The sequence below is a fragment of the Esox lucius genome, chromosome 3 (assembly GCF_011004845.1).
Source record: "Esox lucius isolate fEsoLuc1 chromosome 3, fEsoLuc1.pri, whole genome shotgun sequence".
Taxonomy (NCBI): domain Eukaryota; kingdom Metazoa; phylum Chordata; class Actinopteri; order Esociformes; family Esocidae; genus Esox; species Esox lucius.
Window position 1 is genome coordinate 22,494,483 of NC_047571.1, and position 18,946 is coordinate 22,513,428.

At 42.7% G+C, this 18,946-nt stretch overlaps 1 protein-coding gene across 4 annotated transcripts in view; it reads right to left on the reverse strand.

Annotated features, from left to right (window-relative positions):
* The window catches only part of yeats2 (YEATS domain containing 2), a 30,200-nt gene extending 14,869 nt beyond the window's left edge, over positions 1 to 15,331 (reverse strand). The window contains exons 1-17 of one of the 4 annotated variants that reach the window (XM_029118778.2): positions 14,935 to 15,331; positions 13,961 to 14,075; positions 13,759 to 13,856; positions 13,201 to 13,293; positions 12,809 to 13,039; positions 12,462 to 12,580; positions 11,545 to 11,706; positions 9,671 to 9,782; positions 9,257 to 9,301; positions 8,891 to 9,089; positions 8,366 to 8,608; positions 7,540 to 7,698; positions 5,654 to 5,748; positions 3,401 to 3,583; positions 3,051 to 3,288; positions 1,468 to 1,629; positions 404 to 522 (exon numbers count right to left, since the gene is read on the reverse strand). In XM_029118778.2, the coding sequence (XP_028974611.2) occupies positions 404 to 522; positions 1,468 to 1,629; positions 3,051 to 3,288; positions 3,401 to 3,583; positions 5,654 to 5,748; positions 7,540 to 7,698; positions 8,366 to 8,608; positions 8,891 to 9,089; positions 9,257 to 9,301; positions 9,671 to 9,782; positions 11,545 to 11,706; positions 12,462 to 12,580; positions 12,809 to 13,039; positions 13,201 to 13,293; positions 13,759 to 13,856; positions 13,961 to 14,060 (2,358 nt within the window). In that variant the 5' untranslated portion in view covers positions 14,061 to 14,075; positions 14,935 to 15,331. Of the gene's footprint in view, positions 1 to 403; positions 523 to 1,467; positions 1,630 to 3,050; positions 3,289 to 3,400; positions 3,584 to 5,653; positions 5,749 to 7,539; positions 7,699 to 8,365; positions 8,609 to 8,890; positions 9,090 to 9,256; positions 9,302 to 9,670; positions 9,783 to 11,544; positions 11,707 to 12,461; positions 12,581 to 12,808; positions 13,043 to 13,200; positions 13,294 to 13,758; positions 13,857 to 13,960; positions 14,076 to 14,599; positions 14,609 to 14,934 lie in introns of those variants that run through there. The other 3 variants (XM_029118779.2, XM_029118777.2, XM_034291449.1) reach the window with 3 other exon arrangements.
* Between the last annotated feature and the right edge of the window lie 3,615 nt (positions 15,332 to 18,946).

Here is an 18,946-nt window from a genome sequence, read left to right on the forward strand (position 1 = left end):
ATGTCCCAGAATAAACTAATCTAACTAAGGCACGTACTGTTACTAACACAAGGCTCTAACACTTCTACCACTGTAAAGATGGGCTTTATTGAAAAAAGATATAATTAATTTGATTTAATGAAATGAAAAACCATAACCAGTACTAGAATACTTTGGATAAGCTAAAAGCTATGGATGGATGGCTAAAGTAAAATCCCAACCTTCATAAAGGCAAACGATAAGAAATAAGAATAAAATGCCTAGTAGCTAGAATTTACAACTAAAGATAATTTATCAGAGATTGACAGTGGGCCTGTGGATTTGAGGCCTGTCATTTTTAAAGGGCATATGCATTCCCGTGTGAGGGTCTGTACTCCTACAGGGTCTGTTTTTGAGAGGAAGGTGAATGTCTGTGTGTTTGTACCTGTGGAGTCTGTTTGAGGATGTATGATGTGTAGGAGAGGTTAGAAGGTAGACTGCTTGAGGAGGAGGTTGGAGTCTGAGAACCGGAGCCCGTAGAGGAGCTGCTCTGGGACTGCTGACCTACAGGCACACAAGCACATGCACGCCCACACACGCACATACACGAACACACAAACACGCTCGCGCAAATGCACGCACACAGACACGCACGCACACAGACACGCACGCACACAGACACGCACGCACACAGACACGCACGCACAGACACGCACACACAGACACACACAGACACACAGACACTTCAGTATAGTGAAACAGGAGACATGGAAAGATCCATACTCTAGAGAGGTCAAATATATTTACTATTGAATAGCCGTGTTACCGGATGAGTTAGGGAGGATAATGACCTGTATGAGTGGCTGAGTTACCTGATGATTTGGGGAGGATAATGACCTGTATGAGTGGCTGAGTTACCTGATGTTTGGGGAGGATAATGACCTGTATGAGTGGCTGAGTTACCTGATGAGTTGGGGGGATAATGACCTGTATGAGAGGCTGTGTTTCCTGATGAGTTGGGGAGGATAATGACTTGTATGAGAGGCTGTGTTTCCTGATGAGTTGGGGAGGATAATGACCTGTATGAGAGGTTGTGTTACCTGATGAGTTGGGGGGATAATGACCTGTATGAGAGGCTGTGTTTCCTGATGAGTTGGGGAGGATAATGACCTGTATGAGAGGCTGTGTTTCCTGATGAGTTGGGGAGGATAATGACCTGTATGAGAGGTTGTGTTACCTGATGAGTTGGGGGGATAATGACCTGTATGAGAGGCTGTGTTTCCTGATGAGTTGGGGAGGATAATGACCTGTATGAGAGGCTGTGTTTCCTGATGAGTTGGGGAGGATAATGACCTGTATGAGAGGTTGTGTTACCTGATGAGTTGGGGGGATAATGGCCTGTATGAGAGGCTGTGTTACCTGATGAGTTGGTGGGATAATGACCTGTATGAGAGGTTGTGATACCTGATGAGTTGGGGGGATAATGACCTGTATGAGAGGCTGTGTTACCTGATGAATTGGAGGCTCTGAGGATGGCTCCCTGCGGTATGAGCAGCAGCTTGCCCTTCCCTGACGGGTTCTTGCTGTTGGTGGTGAGGTAGAGCTTGGTGCCCGGGGGCAGGTTGGCAAGATTGGCAAGGTTGTTGGCTGGCAGCTGGAGGGTTGCCATCACTGGGGAGAGCCCAAGCAACACAGAGACAATCAAAAGTATTTTTTGTATAGCCTGTTTAAGTGTTGGGATTTGTGCACAGTTGGCATCTGTCCACACTGTTTGTGTTAACAGGTTGTATGTTTCCCATAAACAGGCGACTATCTCCAATATACACTCACCTAAAGGATTATTAGGAACACCATACTAATACTGTGTTTGACCCCCTTTCGCATTCAGAACTGCCTTAATTCTATGTGGCATTGATTCAACAAGGTGCTGAAAGCATTCTTTAGAAATGTTGGCCCATATTGATAGGATAGCATCTTGCAGTTGATAGAGATTTGTGGGATGCACATCCAGGGCACGAAGCTCCCATTCCACCACATCCCAAAGATGCTCTATTGGGTTGAGATCTGTTGACTGTGGGGGCCATTTCCGTACAGTGAACTCATTGTCATGTTCAAGAAACCAATTTGAAATGATTTGAGCTTTGTGACATGGTGCATTATCCTGCTGGAAGTAGCCATCAGAGGATGGGTACATGGTGGTCATAAAGGGATGGACATGGTCAGAAACAATGCTCAGGTAGGCCGTGGCATTTAAACGATGCCTAATTGGCACTAAGGGGCCTAAAGTGTGCCAAGAAAACATCCCATTACACCACCACCACCACCAGCCTGCACAGTGGTAACAAGGCATGATGGATCCATGTTCTCATTCCATTTACGCCAAATTCTATACCATCTGAATGTCTCAACAGAAATCGAGACTCATCAGAACAGGCAACATTCTTCCAGTCTTCAACTGTCCAATTTTGGTGAGCTTGTGCAAATTGTAGCCTCTTTTTCCTCTTTGTAGTGGACTCTTTGTAGTGAGATGAGTGGTACCCGGTGGGGTCTTCTGCTGTTGTAGCCCATCCGCCTCAAGGTTGTGCGTGTTGTGGCTTCACAAATGCTTTGCTGCATACCTCGGTTGTAACGAGTGGTTATTTCAGTCAAAGTTGCTCTTCTATCAGCTTGAATCAGTCAGCCCATTCTCCTCTGACCTCTAGCATCAACAAGGCATTTTCGCCCACAGGACTGCCGCATACTGGATGTTTTTCCCTTTTCACACCACTCTTTGTAAACCCTAGAAATGGTTGTGCGTGAAAATCCCAGTAACTGAGCAGATTGTGAAATACTCAGACCGGCCCGTCTGGCACCAACAACCATGCCACGCTCAAAATGGCTTAAATCACCTTTCTTTCCCATTCTGACATTCTGTTTAGAGTTCAGGAGATTGTCTTGACCAGGACCACAACCCTAAATGCATTGAAGCAACTGCCATGTGATTGGTTGATTAGATAATTGCATTAATGAGAAATTTAACAGGTGTTCCTAATAATCCTTTAGGTGAGTGTATCTGTGTGTAAAAAAAAAAAAAGTGATATGTGGACCCTTACCTCCACTTTTTCCTGTTCCCCCCGCAACCCCTGTTGCCTTAGCAATGACCTGCTGACCCACGATGCTACCGGCCCCCCCGCTCACGATAGCCTTGGCAACACCCTGAGCGACCACCTGCTTCCCCCCCATCACCTTGGAGACAGAGGGGTTACCCTTGGCGACCAGGATCTGGCCGCTGCTAATGGCCACCTGCTTAACTGCTGCCTGGAGGGCGGAGCTTACAGGAATACCCAGGACCTGGTAAGGGGAACATGGGAGATGTAGTTTTTACATATCGAAACCTTTGCTCCCTTATGCCTTGCATATTAAATGTACACCATCTGTGTATGTTTGTGTGTGTGTCTGACACCTTGCTGGGTGTGGCCCCAGTCCCAGAGGCCCCTGCTGTCTGTTTCTGTGGCGACATGGAGATCACATGACCTCCCTTCACTGCGACAAACTGCTGTGTTGCGGGCTGCTGGGCTGCCGTTACCGTGGAAACCATCTGGTGCTGCTGAGTGGGAACTTCTCCTGGCTCCTGCTTGATAATGACCTGAAGAAGAAACCGACATAGAGACAGAACATTATAGAGAGGACACGCAGCGCTGGAAGCAACAGTTTGTTAACTGTGTAGTAATCCAAAACTGCCTACTGATCTACTGAGCCAATATCTACACCCACTTTTATATTCTTATTCTGTTCCCTCCCGAAGCAGTTATAAAAAACCAGCAGGGCCGATAAGTTAGCACTCACCATTGGTTAGCCCTTAATTGCTTATAAATCAATTGTATTGTTGTGATTAGGTACTAATAGCAGAGACTGACCAATCACAAATGATGGGGCAGGTTGGGGCTTCATGCTGTGTCACAGCCTCATGGAGCTACTGCCTGCACTAAAACTGCTGCAGTGAATCTGTGCTGATATTGTGTTTTAACTTCTAATTATCTATGGAGAGGCATCCCAGAGGGATCAAGGCTAACTTGAATCATCTAGTTTTCATGGATACGGTATCTTCAATGCTAACCTCCCGAAACAGCATGAGGACCCCTGCTTATGCAGGTCTTATGTGCCTGCTATATTAGATTTGTGGAGCGTAGATGTGGAAGTAGGTTCATTTCATTAAAGAGGGTCGACACAGTCTATGTGAGTGTGTGTGTGTGTGTGTGATGTTTGCATGGGTAAGTGATATAGAACTTCACAGACATTTTCTCTGCAATGCCTCTCCCATATTCATTCAGAATGTCCCATTTACTATATATGTCTTGCCAAGTGGCTGCTCACAGCTGCACAGCTTCACATTATTAATTATACTGTGTGTGGGTGTGTGTGTGTTTGTGCCCATGCGTGCAGACCAACAGCAGAATGTGACTCATTGGTCCATACCAATAACAGGATGTGACTCATTGGTCCATACCAATAACAGGATGTGGCTCATTGGTCCAGACCAACAGCAGAATGTAACTTATTGGTCCAGACCAACAGCAGAATGTGACTTATTGGTCCAGACCAACAGCCTACTCTTTCATGATCAAATCAAATGTCTGTAGGAGACTAGTAAAAAAGCACTAGATGTGAAAGTCATACACTGTTTGTTAAGACCCTGGTACAGTATGGTACAGTAATACTGAGAGAGAAAGAAAACAACCAGACGATGGTTCAAATGTAGCAACATTGTAAATAATGGAGGCTTATAGTGAACCACACATTTGGAGTAATTTGACTGTTTTGTTATGCTGACTACTTTTATTGTAGCTGACTACAATAAAAATGTCAGAGAGGAATTCAGGCCAGCCTGAGCTGAGAATTTAACCAAAGCTAATCAAAATATAGGATAGCCAGAAAAAGTCTGTCATTGTTGACTTCAAAACTAATAAGAATGGAAGTCAACGCTTTAGGAGTAGCGTTTCATTAAATCACAGCTTTAAAAATAATATATTCTGAGGCAAATGACAGAATTATTATTCAGTCATGGTATCAGTTATACGGTCAGACTGCTCCAGTTCAACTCCTGATGTATATGCTCAAATAATCACCATAGGACAAAAGTTGATGTTGCACAACCGTAGTGTGTGTCTGTCTGTGTGTGAGTGAGTGTGTGTGTCTGTCTGTGTGTGAGTGAGTGTGTCTGTCTGTGTGTGAGTGAGTGTGTGTGTCTGTCTGTGTGTGAGTGTGTGTGTGTGTCTGTGCTGTTACAGGGAGGAAATGTCTACAAAGACAGTAAGTTACTAGGCCCCAAAGACCTCACATTGCAACATAAAGAACTAAGGCTGTACTTCTTGGTTGGTTATGACAGCTGGCTCCTGGAGGCTCACCATAGCTGCATTTGCCTTGAGACAAATCTCCTAGATGCTAAATGTTGTACACATGACAGGTTACTACTTCTCAAAGGCTCTGGTCTATTCATGTTTTAAACATTAAAGGGCCAATTGAAAAATGACCAAAACACCACTCAGTCATTGTGTTGGTAAAAGGTTTTTGGGCTCTCAAATTCCAATCTGAAATTCATAGACATGCCCTGATATAAAAGTATATTGGGAGTATTTTATGGAGACGAAGTCCAACCGTAGCCATCATCCTGAGACTGAGCGACATCTGAGAGGCTGCTGTGTCCCGGAGAACTCACCTTGATGCCTGAGGACAGGAAGCTGCCTGTGGGAACCTTGGGGGCTGGAGAGCGAGTGCCCTGCGTCACACCCGACTGCTTAGCTGACGGACTTCCTGGAAGACAAAAAGGACGTAAAAAAAACCAATTATGCATCTCTCAATTCAATAAAACATCAGTGAGTCACATTCTGAGACTGGGTCTGTACAGCCAAATACATTTTATGCAAAAGTTTTAAGAGGATTACAGCAGTAACATTTAAGTAATAACACATTTTAGCTCAGTTTGACCACAAAGTGCTGCCCTCCGGACCTTGGTGAAGATTGAATGCAAACTGTGGGGTAAAGTCAGTCTGACACCTATGGCCTAAGCTTCTGCTGTAAATCCAGTGCCTAAACTTCTGTTCATCTAAGACACTCCTGAATCAGCTCTAACTCCCACATCAGACCCCCACACCTTCAGCTTGAAATAAAATGAGACACTTTAAACCCCTCCAGCTGCCCTGGCTCCGTCTGCTGAAAGTAAGCGTTGGTGATTATATGCGATGTAGGAGGTTGTGTGGGAGAGCAGAGCACCTGACTGGAATGTGGACTATGAAGGGCTTAAATGTACCAGTGGGAGACTTACATTTCATTGTTCCACTAGACACTGATACCAACACAGCCAAATGCCAACACACACATTTTATATAGTCACAATATAAAGTAATGTGAAAAAGTAAGTACACGCCCGGAAAATGTATAACTTATTTGGACGTACGAATATGTATATTTTTTTCTTCTCTTGAACACTATTGACAGATAAAGGTAACTTAACAAATAATAATAAAAGATTATACTTTGCAATCAATTACTCATCAAAAATCAACAGAAATGTAATTTCAACATGCACAAAAAGTACAGTCCTAGCTTCACTAGCTGGTGCTGCCCCCTAATTATGTTATTTTTAGTATCTCTCTAGCAGTCTCTTACATTGACTGTGAGAGTTTTTCCCCTGTCATCTGTACACAGCACATGGCTCCAGTACGTCTGGTCTTTACCCAGGTATTGTCTGGCAAATGTCAGTCATGTCTTCATATCATGGCTTTTTCTTTCCTGAACTCCCATTATTTTTCAGACAGCTGACTCATGCACTTCGACATAGATTAGATTTGGTGGCATCCTGTCCTACAAATTGCTTGGAAACACCCAGACAGACAGACCGACAGCCAGAGGGACACACAGTGAGACACCAAGACAGTCAAACAGACAGACAGCGAGTGAGACACAGTGAGACACCAATATAGACAGAGAGATACAAAGACACACAGGGAAAGAGTGAGACTAAGACAGGGGTAGAGACAGAGAGTGAATGAGACACTAAGACAGAGAGAGTGAGAAGAATGAGACTAACAAAGAGAGAGACAAACCCACAGACAGACACTGGGAGAAAGACTAAGACTTAAACAGAGTGAGAGACGGAGAGAAAGAGAGAGAGGTTAAGAAAGACCGACAGAGACAGAGAAAGGAACAATGGTATGTCACATACAGTTCTAAAGTGTAGGTGTCAAGGCATCCGGATGAGCAGGGAGAAAATAGTGTGTATTTTAAGAGGCGTTTCAAGTTCAGGAAGGTTACAGAATAATGGTGACCGGTAGTGGTTATCAGTGTCAGACAAGGGCCTCCAGCCTCGGGGTGTTGGGACCAGTTCTGTGTGGGAGGGGAGAGTCCAACACACCATTGTTACGTGACTACAGCCCAGTCTCACTTAGTGCCGCTGGAGCAAACCGAGAAGAAAGGGTTTAACGACTCCCAATAAACACAGACTTAGAGTCAGATGTCAACATGCACCATTATGGACAACAAGCTAAAATGAGTCCAGGAGGAGCCAGTTCATCCTACAGTAGTACGATCGGAGCGGTGACATACCTGCGTAGGCGGAGGTCGTTGTCATGCCAATGACCTGGCTGGGCTTGTCGACGATTATGTAAGGGTTGTTAAGCATGGAGGAGCCCTGTTTGGTGTGTATTGGGGTGGAAGTGGGGGTCCGCGGGAGTGGTGAATGGCTGGGCGTTGAGATTGGCGAACCTTTGACACCAAAGCAACAAAAGGAAGTCCATTAGAAGTACGTAGACACCTTGAGTACTGGAAAACTGCAACGTCTCATGAGCATCAAAACCCAATAATCCAAATGTGATTAAACTTTAATGGTCGCTGTAATGCGCACTGGCATCCAGCCGCCACCAGCCGTTTCAGTCTGACATTTATTCGGGCTAAACAGAGCCAAAGTATTTGACATTTAATAAACTTGTGAACTTCAGAGCTTTAATGATTTGACACTTTGGCAAACAGACAGTAGACTTAGTGCCTTTCATTGCTCCTGCTTAAGTCTACACAGACTCTAGGCCTTCTGGGTGATGTGACATTGTCCTCTCATATGCATCTCATTAGTTTCCAACACCTACTACTAATTGCGGTTTTCAACAGTATGGACGATTTTGTGCCACAAAAAAAGTTGGAAAATATTGGGAAGTCTCCATAAGCAATCGGTTGCCCTCAGGCCGTCTCTCGGAACTAGGCACTAGACAAAGACTTGTCTGTGAAATCAAGGCCAGAATTGTCTAGTGTTCATCCAGCATAAAATATGAGATCTGACTATGAAAATAGCCACCCAAATAACAATCAATCACTAGTTCCACACCCTCAACTCCCTCCCTCTAATCTAACACGCCAGATCCCATTGGTATGTAGTTACCTGACACAATCTTACAACTCATGGTGATTGGCTGAAAGGATTTCCCAGGGGACTCAGAAGGGCTGGGTGCCTGTCCCTGGGGGATGATCTTACAACTGGCTGTAATTGGCTGGAAGGCAGAATTGCCATGGGAACCCAGCAAAATCTTCTCTGTAACTTTAGGCCTAGACGGGGCGCGCTCAGACGCTGTGAGGGGCGCGATGTACAGTCCAGACCTCCCAGACTCGGCTTTGACGGGGAGACCTGGTGGGAACAGGATCAGAGAGATCTACAGTTATCTATTACCATGAACCTCCAGAACAGACGGACGGACAGAAGAGGGAGAAACATAGCAGGCGTTTTAGAGTCCAGTCTCATCAATATTTCACTATTAGGGCTGTGAAAAAACAGATACAAAAACACAGAATAATGTGTCCTCATTAACAGACTAGGACATACAGGTGACATGAGAGGAAGGTTTATTTAATCTCCTTAAAAAGGAAGAAGGACATATTCATGTAGTATACACCCTCCGATGTATCTCACCTTTCTCTGCCATGGTGGGATGGCTGTCCTGTGAGAGGGGGAGCGGAGAGCTGCAGCGGTCAGGGAGAAGGCCTGGGGTCTGGGGCAGAGGGGAGGGGGGCATGGGACTAGCTGCACGATTGTGGTGGCTGTGGGAGGAAGAGGGGAAGGGGGCGTAGTCGTCCCCCAGGGAGTTCCTGTGGAGCTCCACATCCACCACCTGATGAAGATCACAGAGAGGAGGCAGTGAGTTCAAAGCTGAAGCTGATGAGTGAGGCAAATGTCTGGCTAGGAGATTTGAGATCAACGCTGGGACTGTGGTACCATGATGAGGCAAATGAGGAGATTTAAAAGGGTTTGCACACACTAACTGAAATACAGACGTACCGTTTCTGCCCCCAGCGTCTGAAGGCCGGTGTACGTTCTGTCCAGCTGCAGGGAGACATTAGGCTTTTTATACTTTTTCATACAGAGAAAGAGAACGACAAAATAGAGCAACAAAAAAAAAAACAATGAAGAAACTTTGAATATTGCGTGTGAAAAGAAAAATGTATCGGTGAGACCCGTTAACGACTGAATCCAAGTTGTGAGAAACTCTCAGAAACTCCTCAAGTGGCTAGACTTATCAAACTTTAAAGAATCCGAAAGCAGTAACAGTGAAGAAGCAACATTCATAGTTAACAAATTTGAAAAAAACTGAGCGAACAGAGAGACAGAACAAAAAGACACAGAGCAGAGGACCAGAACTGTGAATCTGGCGTCTCTGGTTTTAATACAGTTATAATCAATATAGAATGTGACCTTGAGGTGGTGTATGATGTCTATGCGTTTGTTCCGAGGGTCTTTGAAGTGGATCTGGATTCGGACAGGAAACTCCCCCCAACCACGACGAGTCAGGTGGAATGGAGGCTCACTGACAACAGACACAGAAACATCATCGCGGATATGTTCTGAGGAGGTTTCCCTTCCCTTCCTATATTCTGGCACTGGCTGATTCTCACCCGGAGCAACGGTCAGGAGGTTGTCTTTCTCAAAGCCCCTCTTAGAGGTCTGAAGTTCTTATCCCTGTAGCCCAAGGTCTTAACTAACTTTCTGTGTGTGTGTGTGTTGTTTACGTATTATCTCCACACTTGGGGTGGGTGAAGAACCCCTTCAGAATTGGGGAGGGTGAAGAACCACTTCAAATAAGGTCTGAGTTTCGTGTAAGCTTACATCAACTCGGCATTTGAATAATTGTGTAAATATCTACAGCACAAGTCTACTTTAATCAATATTGGCTAAACATAAACAAAGGGATATTTTTGTAGAGCTAACTGAAACAAATAGGTTGACGAACGTCACCTTGCCCAGACAAGACTTATACAGTTGTCAAAATAGCCGGAGTAAGCCTGAACGCAACACTGGCCTTATTTAAAGCAATTCTAAATTCCTTATGGAATAAATTAATGGTGAAATGCAAAAAGAACCAGCATCACATTTTGCAGCTAGGCCTTATGGGGATTATGACACTTCAAATATTTCAGTCTATAGCACCAGGTTCCTCACATTTATACATGAACTGTGATTCGATGCTGTGAGAAAAGTGTCTTCAATATGTTGGCAAATCATTTAGAAAGCAGAAATCAAGCTATAGGATGAAAAACATTGGATATTTGATATTCGTTAATCCTCCCTAGCAATAATAATACAAATATAATATTTGGAATACAAGTTCATTTAACACCGCCCCAAAATAATATCAAGATTTCAGATGATGTAACTGTATTGATCCTCTCCATCATCCGTCGTCGGCATCTTCAATGAGCCCCAGGGTTAGAGTGAGTCAGTCAGCGTGCATCTACCTGGCTTACTGAAAGCCTTGTCTGGAGGGCTGAGGATTAGCAGGACAATGTGTTGAATGCTTTTGATTCTAAAGCAGAAACGCCCCCACGTGTAGTCAGCAGTGAAAACCGTACAGGGCCTGAGGTATTCTGAGTGCTTCTCAGTAACTTCAGGTGAAGTGGTGTGGGTTAGTCATGATGACTCACACTGCGAGACCCTGTCTCACGCATCTCAGTTGGGTTTGTGTCTACCGTGTCAGGTTCTCTGAGAGCAAAATGCCCTCGGGCACAGGTCTAGGATCAGCTCGCCCACCACAGACCTCTTAATACCTTAAGCACAAACTGGCCAGAGGTCAGTGTCTAGGAACAACGGTGCCTCTTGTCAGGGACTTTGGGTGCATTGTCTCATGTCCACACGGGGTTAATGCTACTTGGGTGTCCCTTTGTGTTCAGCGCGGTAGGAGTGTTATCCAAGCGCCAAGCGCCAATCTAACTGACGGGGTTTGGGCTGTTTTTGCACTACGCCTACATCATTACCCTGCCAAAAAAAAATGTTGTTATGAAAAGGTTTGACCTGTAATAAAAAATATATATATATCAAATGGAAATGATATAACCACGAGCAATGCTAATCTGTAGCTCGTCAGACCAAAACATGCCCAGAGTCCGGACCTTTCTGTTGTTGCTTAAGGCCTGCCTTGAAAACACGCCAGGGATCTATTCAATAAGAAGCCTAACAAGCCCTACCTCGCACAGGCGTGTGCACAGAGACGTGTGTGCGTGCACAAACGCACGCACGCACAAACGCACAGAAACAAAAAAAGCACACTAACAAACATAAAAACACACACACACCTGACTTCAACCAGGTCATTGGGTTTGTAGCTGGGATGTAGAAAGAACCAGACTTTCTTCACAAAGTGGTCAATGCTGGGCTCTCTCCGGGAGCCTCGGACATACACCATCCATTTATGGGTCGACTGGTCATTTTCCTCCCGCTTGTCAGGGGGGATATACCTGAAAGACAGGTGGGGAGGAGAGGAGGTATATTGCGCCCAATTCGATTAAGGAACAAAATGAAAGCACAGAAGGTAGGCCAGTTAGGAAGAGAGCAGAGCGGTCAGTCACTCCGTACTGGTGCCTTTGTTGTTTTATGTTCCTGTGACATGCAGAGGGAGGGCAGAGCCTCACGGACGAAGTGGGAAGCAAGAACGACGAGCAGACACTGCCAGAGTTCTCTACTGTACAGGCCTACATAAAGAAAGTGACTACCAAAGGCAAAATGAACTACAAATCATCATCATATGGCACACTTTTTATACATAAAATAACAAATATTTATACTAGCATTCATAGGGATTTCATAGGGATGCTAGTACAGGTAACAAAATTAGTAATTACTGTTTTATGTCACCTTACAACAGAGGTCACAGCCTGTTGGTTGACAAGTGTCTCCACGTTACACCCAAACCAACTGGTGATCCAGAGGGAAATACCAGGACTCGGGACACGGAGACTAGACTGGGCTTGCATGACATGCTTCCAGTTGCCTAACCGTTCAGTGGTGTCAGGGAACAAAGTGTGCTGACTGACTGTTACTGAGAAGCACACATGTCTCCAAAGAACTTGCAAAACACAGCAGTTGTTCATCCCCCTTGTCTGTCACAAACACCTAGATAAATGAACATTTGAAACGACGCACGTTTATTGTGCCAAAAAAAGAGAATGTCTTCAAAGTTCACATAAACAAAGAGATAATATCAGTTCCGTACTTTGAGACATTTCCCACGACGATGGTCTTCTTAATGTAGAGCCTGGAGGCCTGGTCACTTGTAGTGTGGTAGGTCACTCTCTGCTCCCCCACTACTGAAGACGGGACCCCAAACGTGTCCTACAACAAAAAAGACGCTAATGGCATAACCGCTGCAGAAGTGAACTAAAGGGTATGATAAACCATCCCCCTGGCGCATCCCTCTCCTCGTTTCCTCTGCCTAATCTGCATAGTTCTGGAAAGACGACATAGGTCGTCATTAATCCCCTTTATTCTGATCAGGGTAAATAAAGTAAAGGATACATGGAGAGGAACCCACTGAAACTGTAGCCATAAGTTCCACCTCACCTTCCCTGTGTTTCGGCCCGGTCTACGTTCCTGCCGTCCACCGTCCTCTCTCCAGGCCCCCTCCAAATCCTTATCTGGTCCCTCGCCCTGCTGGGACAGGGACTCAGCCTCCGAGGGCCCCAGGGAGTGGGCGTCCGAGCCCTGGTTGAGGGGGGACGAGGAGCGGGAGGGGGACTCCAGGAAACGCCTGATCGCCGGGTGGTTCAGCACTGCCGGGTCACTCTTGGAGGCCTGCTGGCAGATGTTGTAAAAGACAAGGGGTTAGGATTTATAGCACCATTTCACCTTGATAGTACTACTTGCAATACAGCTACAATAACAAGGAAAGGTAAGGAAAATAGCTACTTCTTAGGATACACGATTTGAGATTCTAACAGATCAGCAGAAAGTACCTCTTGGATCTTGGGCATCCCAGCATTGGCATAATAATTGGCCACTATACAGGCTCTGAGCTTGTCCATCATTCGCCTGGCCTCATTCAGCCGCTGTGTTGGAGACATGAAGAGAAACTATGAAGCTGCCTCCTGCTGTACAGGCGTCTATGTATGTATGTACATCTTGGCTGGTAACTCAGATGTGTATTGGGCCAGTATTCTCACAGATGGATGAAATACTATGAATGCAATCCTCAGACAAAACATCTTTATAAAAAGTTTGACTTGTGAGTACTGTGCTGTCCAGCTTTTACAGCCACCTGCTGTGGATTGGCTCAACGTACAAACATTGTAGGAAACACTGTGTTAAGCAACTTTCTTTTTCTTTTCACCGCTGATAATTTAATCAATCTTTCTGTAGTATAAGCATGTAATTATACCCAAGGAAAGATAATAAAGGAGCAATGACAACAGTGTTTGTGCACAATGGGGCTGTTTGTATTTTTGTCTAGTCAGTTACAATATGATTCATGAATGGTGACCAAAATAATTACATTTAATGAGGTTAATGGTTACCTGACCAATCACTTCAATCTCATGCTCTTTGTTCTTCATCTCCAATGAGAACTGGTTCTTGATGATGACCTCAATCTTCTGCACCGTAGCTTCCCTTGCTGGTGAGACAGATACAGTGAGATAAGTAATGTGTTAGCGTCATCAGAATACAACAGTACAATAACACATATGGTGATATATTGCTTCACTTCTTTAGTATTACCATTTTGTTCCACAACTTTGTGTCGCTTATTCTCCTGAACCTGTGAGATGTCCTCATAGTCTGGATCCTTGTCCTCAATCTTCCTCTTGATGCCTGACATGACTACCTTAGAGACCTGGGGAGCAGAAAAGTGTGAATTTAACATCTCATTGATGGATATGTAGTTTGGCAAACATTTCCCTGCTCCTGGTTTACGATATTAACTTATCGGTATCTATAGTTAGAACTATCTGTATTAGTACATTTGAGTAGATGCAAAGAGCTAGAAACGTTTCATATATTTTAGCCATAAAGTAATAACTGCCGGGTTCGCAATATTATTTCAGCAGGTTGAAACTATTAAGATAGATTAGGGGATGTTTATAACATATACCAACATTTGTGCAGTTCATAATGTAGCAAATGTCTGTAATCAACCCACTAGTTAGCCTTATATAGCACAACCTGTCGAAAGGGAATATGCTTATACAAATCCCGTTTTTAACAAATACACTTAATAACGCAGACATGACATTCTACTATGGTTTTGGATTTGTAACATTATATACATAACTATATTTACAGTTGTTAGCTATTACTACAATATAACAAAGTAGCATGTTTGTAGTTAGATAACTAACTAGCGAGCAAGCCACCTACATCAATTGAGCCTTTCGCAAAACGTTTAGCATTTAGCATTGCTAACAAGCTATATGCTACATGCTGGCTAGCTGGCTAGTTAGCATACAACTACAATGGAGCCACACTGCCACTCGACTCCGATGATGTCTAGCGAGGCCTTTGATTTACTCATATTGGTTAGCTAGCTACATTGCTAGTTAGCATTGTTTCGTGGTATAACATTGATTTGTAAAACAATGATCTACCAAACTTGACAAAGTAGCCATCTATGGTACTTGTGTCAATTACGATAAAATGTAATTTGGATAGTTTCAAATTTTCAACATATAACCGTTTTCGAGAATTACCCCTACCTCACTCTCGTGGTGCAGGAACCGGGAGGAATGCAGGATGTTGCTAGTAGGCTAATTAGCTAGCTAGCTGAACGTGTGTTGTGATTGTGTTGGCAAGCAAGAAGATACGCAGGTTTCTGTAGCTTAATAATTACTTCCCTGTGGAGCAAGGCGCAGTGAATGGACGTTTCAATATCAAGTGAGTTTTCATTCACCCCAAGGTATACTAGGTAATGTTTTGCTGGGTATGTATTTCGAGCTAGCCCAATGGCATGGGGCATACGCTTGTAAACAGATGGGCCTTGCAATTCTTGCGATGAACCAGAGGAGCGCGCTAGAAAACATAATCATAATCCAAACAACACAAAATCAGAACAAACTACACATTAAGAATGTTGCAGTACTTGGTGTAATGGTGCTGCCATTGGTAGACAACAAAGGGACAGAATAAACCAAATATATGCAAAGTTATAACATAAATTACAGTTATAACATATATTAAAGTATACACAATGGGTGGTGAGCATGTACAATTATGGGATATCAGTGCAGGCTATAATATATACAGTATGTAAGTACAGGTGATGTTGATATTCATAGTTTCATTGTTATTGTACCTAGATGCAGTGAGATAATAAGATTTGCATGTTACATATACATACAATTTGCTGAATACAGAATATAGAATGCCATGCACTGAGTATCTGCTAACCAGGTCAGCCTAATTCTTGAGAAATAGGGAAATTAGAAAGACGGATGTTTCTTTTAACACACTATCAAAGGCTTTGAATACTTGGTGTTGCATTTGGCAAGTCTGCTGCCTTTTTCTATTCATAGACAATGGTGTTTGAGTGTAATTATGGGAAACTTATTGGATTTATACCAGAGTTGAATTTCATATAGTATTGAGCACAGGGCACAAGTACAGTACACAAATCTGAAAAATGTATGGTGATTACAGGTGATTAAACAAATCGATGCAATTTTAGTGTGGCTGCCCTATTTAATTTTGGATGACTTGTTTTTATGTTGACATTATTGTTGTATAATGAAAAGCACTTTGCAAAAGAAATTATATTATTATTATGATATTTTCTGGACATTAGAAAGAAAACAGTTTGTCTTACCTCGAGTAGCAGTACCTACAAAATGATAGCACTTTCTGAGGAGTCTAGACTCAACCTACCAGTAGTGATTGGGTGCTGATTTGCTCTTCAGCATTGTACATATTTATACCACATCCTGTAGTGAGATGGTTGTTCAGTAGCGAATGTCCTTGTTGGTCTAAAAGTGTCTGAGTTACTACCTTCCCATAGTTAGTAAACCCAATGTCAAAATCATAGATCAACACAGTAACTCAAACAATATTTGTGTTCTGAAATTATATCGTAACCCTGTTAACACTGTCCTCAGGTGAAATCCTTATGCTTGTCTTTGATGTTTTCCGCTTGTTGTTTCTATTGTATTTGTTTGATTCAAAAAATTTAATAAATAATGAAGGAAGACTGTGGTCAACCCCAGAGTGGTTGGGTAAGAAGCTGCAGCCAAATGTTTGAATTACATGCTGGTTCTATTAGATTATATAGTGAGATTCATTAAAAAGATGGTTTGGACAGAGGTTATTAAAAATGTAACTGGACAGACCTCTGAGCCACCTTATTATTCCCTCTGGTGAAACACACATGGATGTTCGACGCCGCATGCTCTATGTTAACTGATGTCACATTTCATTGCTGTTTGTTTGAAGTTGGGTATGATTGATCTATGATTTTGTTCATGGTACTACTGTTTTGGGCTGTGTATAATTTCTGTACTATTTTGTTCGGTGAAGCAATGTCATTTAACAACACTTTAGAATCCTCCGTTGTTAGGTTAGAAGACCAGATGCTGCTGGTAGTGGTGTAGGAAATCCATTAGGGGGCACTATTTCCTCTGGTCTTAAGGTCAGATCCCAGTGCCCCAAGGCAGTGAAGAAGGCATTGCTCAGTGTAAAGGTACCGTCTTTGAGATGGGGTGTCCTGACTCTGTGTTCACAAAACATGAATGTCCCCTGTTGTAGCCAATCTCCAGACTCTGCCAGCACAACAGATGGTTTTTAACTTCATCAGTGTCAGGTATTGATGACATTGGTATATAGCTCATAATATATTTTTGAATAATTTGTTTCTTTCAGCCTTTTTTGCCATTAGTATGCTCATTCTGATCCCATAGGCATGCTGATACAAGTGCATACTTATATACACAGCACTAAATGGCAGATAGGATCACCCAGTAACATTACACCTGCATCCCTGCAAAGTATTAAGATGTTATTTAATTAAAAGATGACCGGTTACTGGTTTAATTCCATTACACATGAACATTGGGACATTCCAGGCATTCGTCCCTTAATACAGCTGGACTATACCACATTGTTGCTGCATTCATTATATGTATTGAAGTTTATAAAGCATGTTGTTTTTGACACTTGAGTCCATTTCACATACCTAAATTGTGCAATATATATTAGATTGCATTAAAATTACTGTTTATTCTAGAGTATAACTTCATTCTGGTCAGAACAGCCCTTCATACTGCAGCTCCAAGCTGCTCTTGCAGTCAAAGCTACCCTTCAGTAATAAAGACGAAAACAAGGACAGAGAAGTTAACATATTACATCATACAAACTTTATTGTTTAATATCAAAATTACAGATATAATCCAATATTGGCATATTATTCTATTTAAAAATTTAATTCTCCATGTGGAACTTGCAACAATCTTGCACAAGTTCTTTAAGCAACATCCATGGTTCATATCAAGGGATGCCATAAAAGCAAGTTCAAAACAACATCTTCTTAAGGATTGGATTTCACTCAGATCCCTAACTCTGCATCCTTAACCATCAATGAGGGCCTCACATGTATGCCTTGACCACTGAGGGTTTCCAAAACTGAGCAGGCCACATACATGTCAGACTGTCAGAAACAACAATCACTCAAGAACAAACACAAGCCCAGCACTCACCAACAACAAGTCAAGAAAGAGCAAGTAAATTATCCAAACAAAAGGATAGTCTCAACAAGTAAATATCCAATGACAACATATATACTGCAAATAAAGAATTAAAAGCACAACTCATTGTGTTAAACAGACAAGACGACAATGTTGTTTTGATAAATTCTCAATGAAGTCACAGACGCACTCATTCATACTCTCTGTCTCTGTCTGTCTGTCTCTCTCTCTCTCTCATGCCCGCCTCAGGTTTGGTAGCTATTGAGTTACCCCTGAGCTAGGAATTATGTTAGAGAATGGGTATACTCGATGTGTTCAAAAGAAATGTGGATTGGGATTTTCTTTAATTTTGACAAAATATTCTTTAATTTTGACAAAAACAATACCTAATAGGATGTTTATTGTATTTTACATTTTAACTTTTTTGGATTTAGAATAATGTTTTATTTAGTAAACTCTTAATTGATTACCAAAGCTGTTTCACATGCAGTACTCCAATTTTTTTAAAATATATATATCAAACCCATTTCTCTCTTCCTGATCGGGATCTCACATCATTACTGTTCTATTCGTAAGAAATCAAAGCAATAGCAGGCACATACCATTAGAAGGCGCTACCATGCTCCATGCACACCACTCACAAACTTCAATGAAAACAAAGAACATTTACTGATACAGTAAAAAAAAAAAAAAAGTACAAATATTTAAATTGCGATATTATCATTATTACTGTAATAGTAAAAGTGCACAATTGGCTCTAGGATACAAAAACACCAAAAACAAACCATCAGCAAAAAAAAGGAGATACATTTAAATAAAAAAACTAGTAAAGAGAAGGCTTCAAAGTTACCACATTCACAGCAATACATCACTATTCTATCAACATCAAAAGTAAAAGGCGACTATTACTGACCAGAAGAAAGACTTTAAATTCCCCCATCAAGCCTGCCAGCCTACAGACTGATCTAATAGCACACACAGCTGGAGGTTTCCATGGTTCATCACCACAAGCTACATGGAGCTGTTTATTATGTCACTG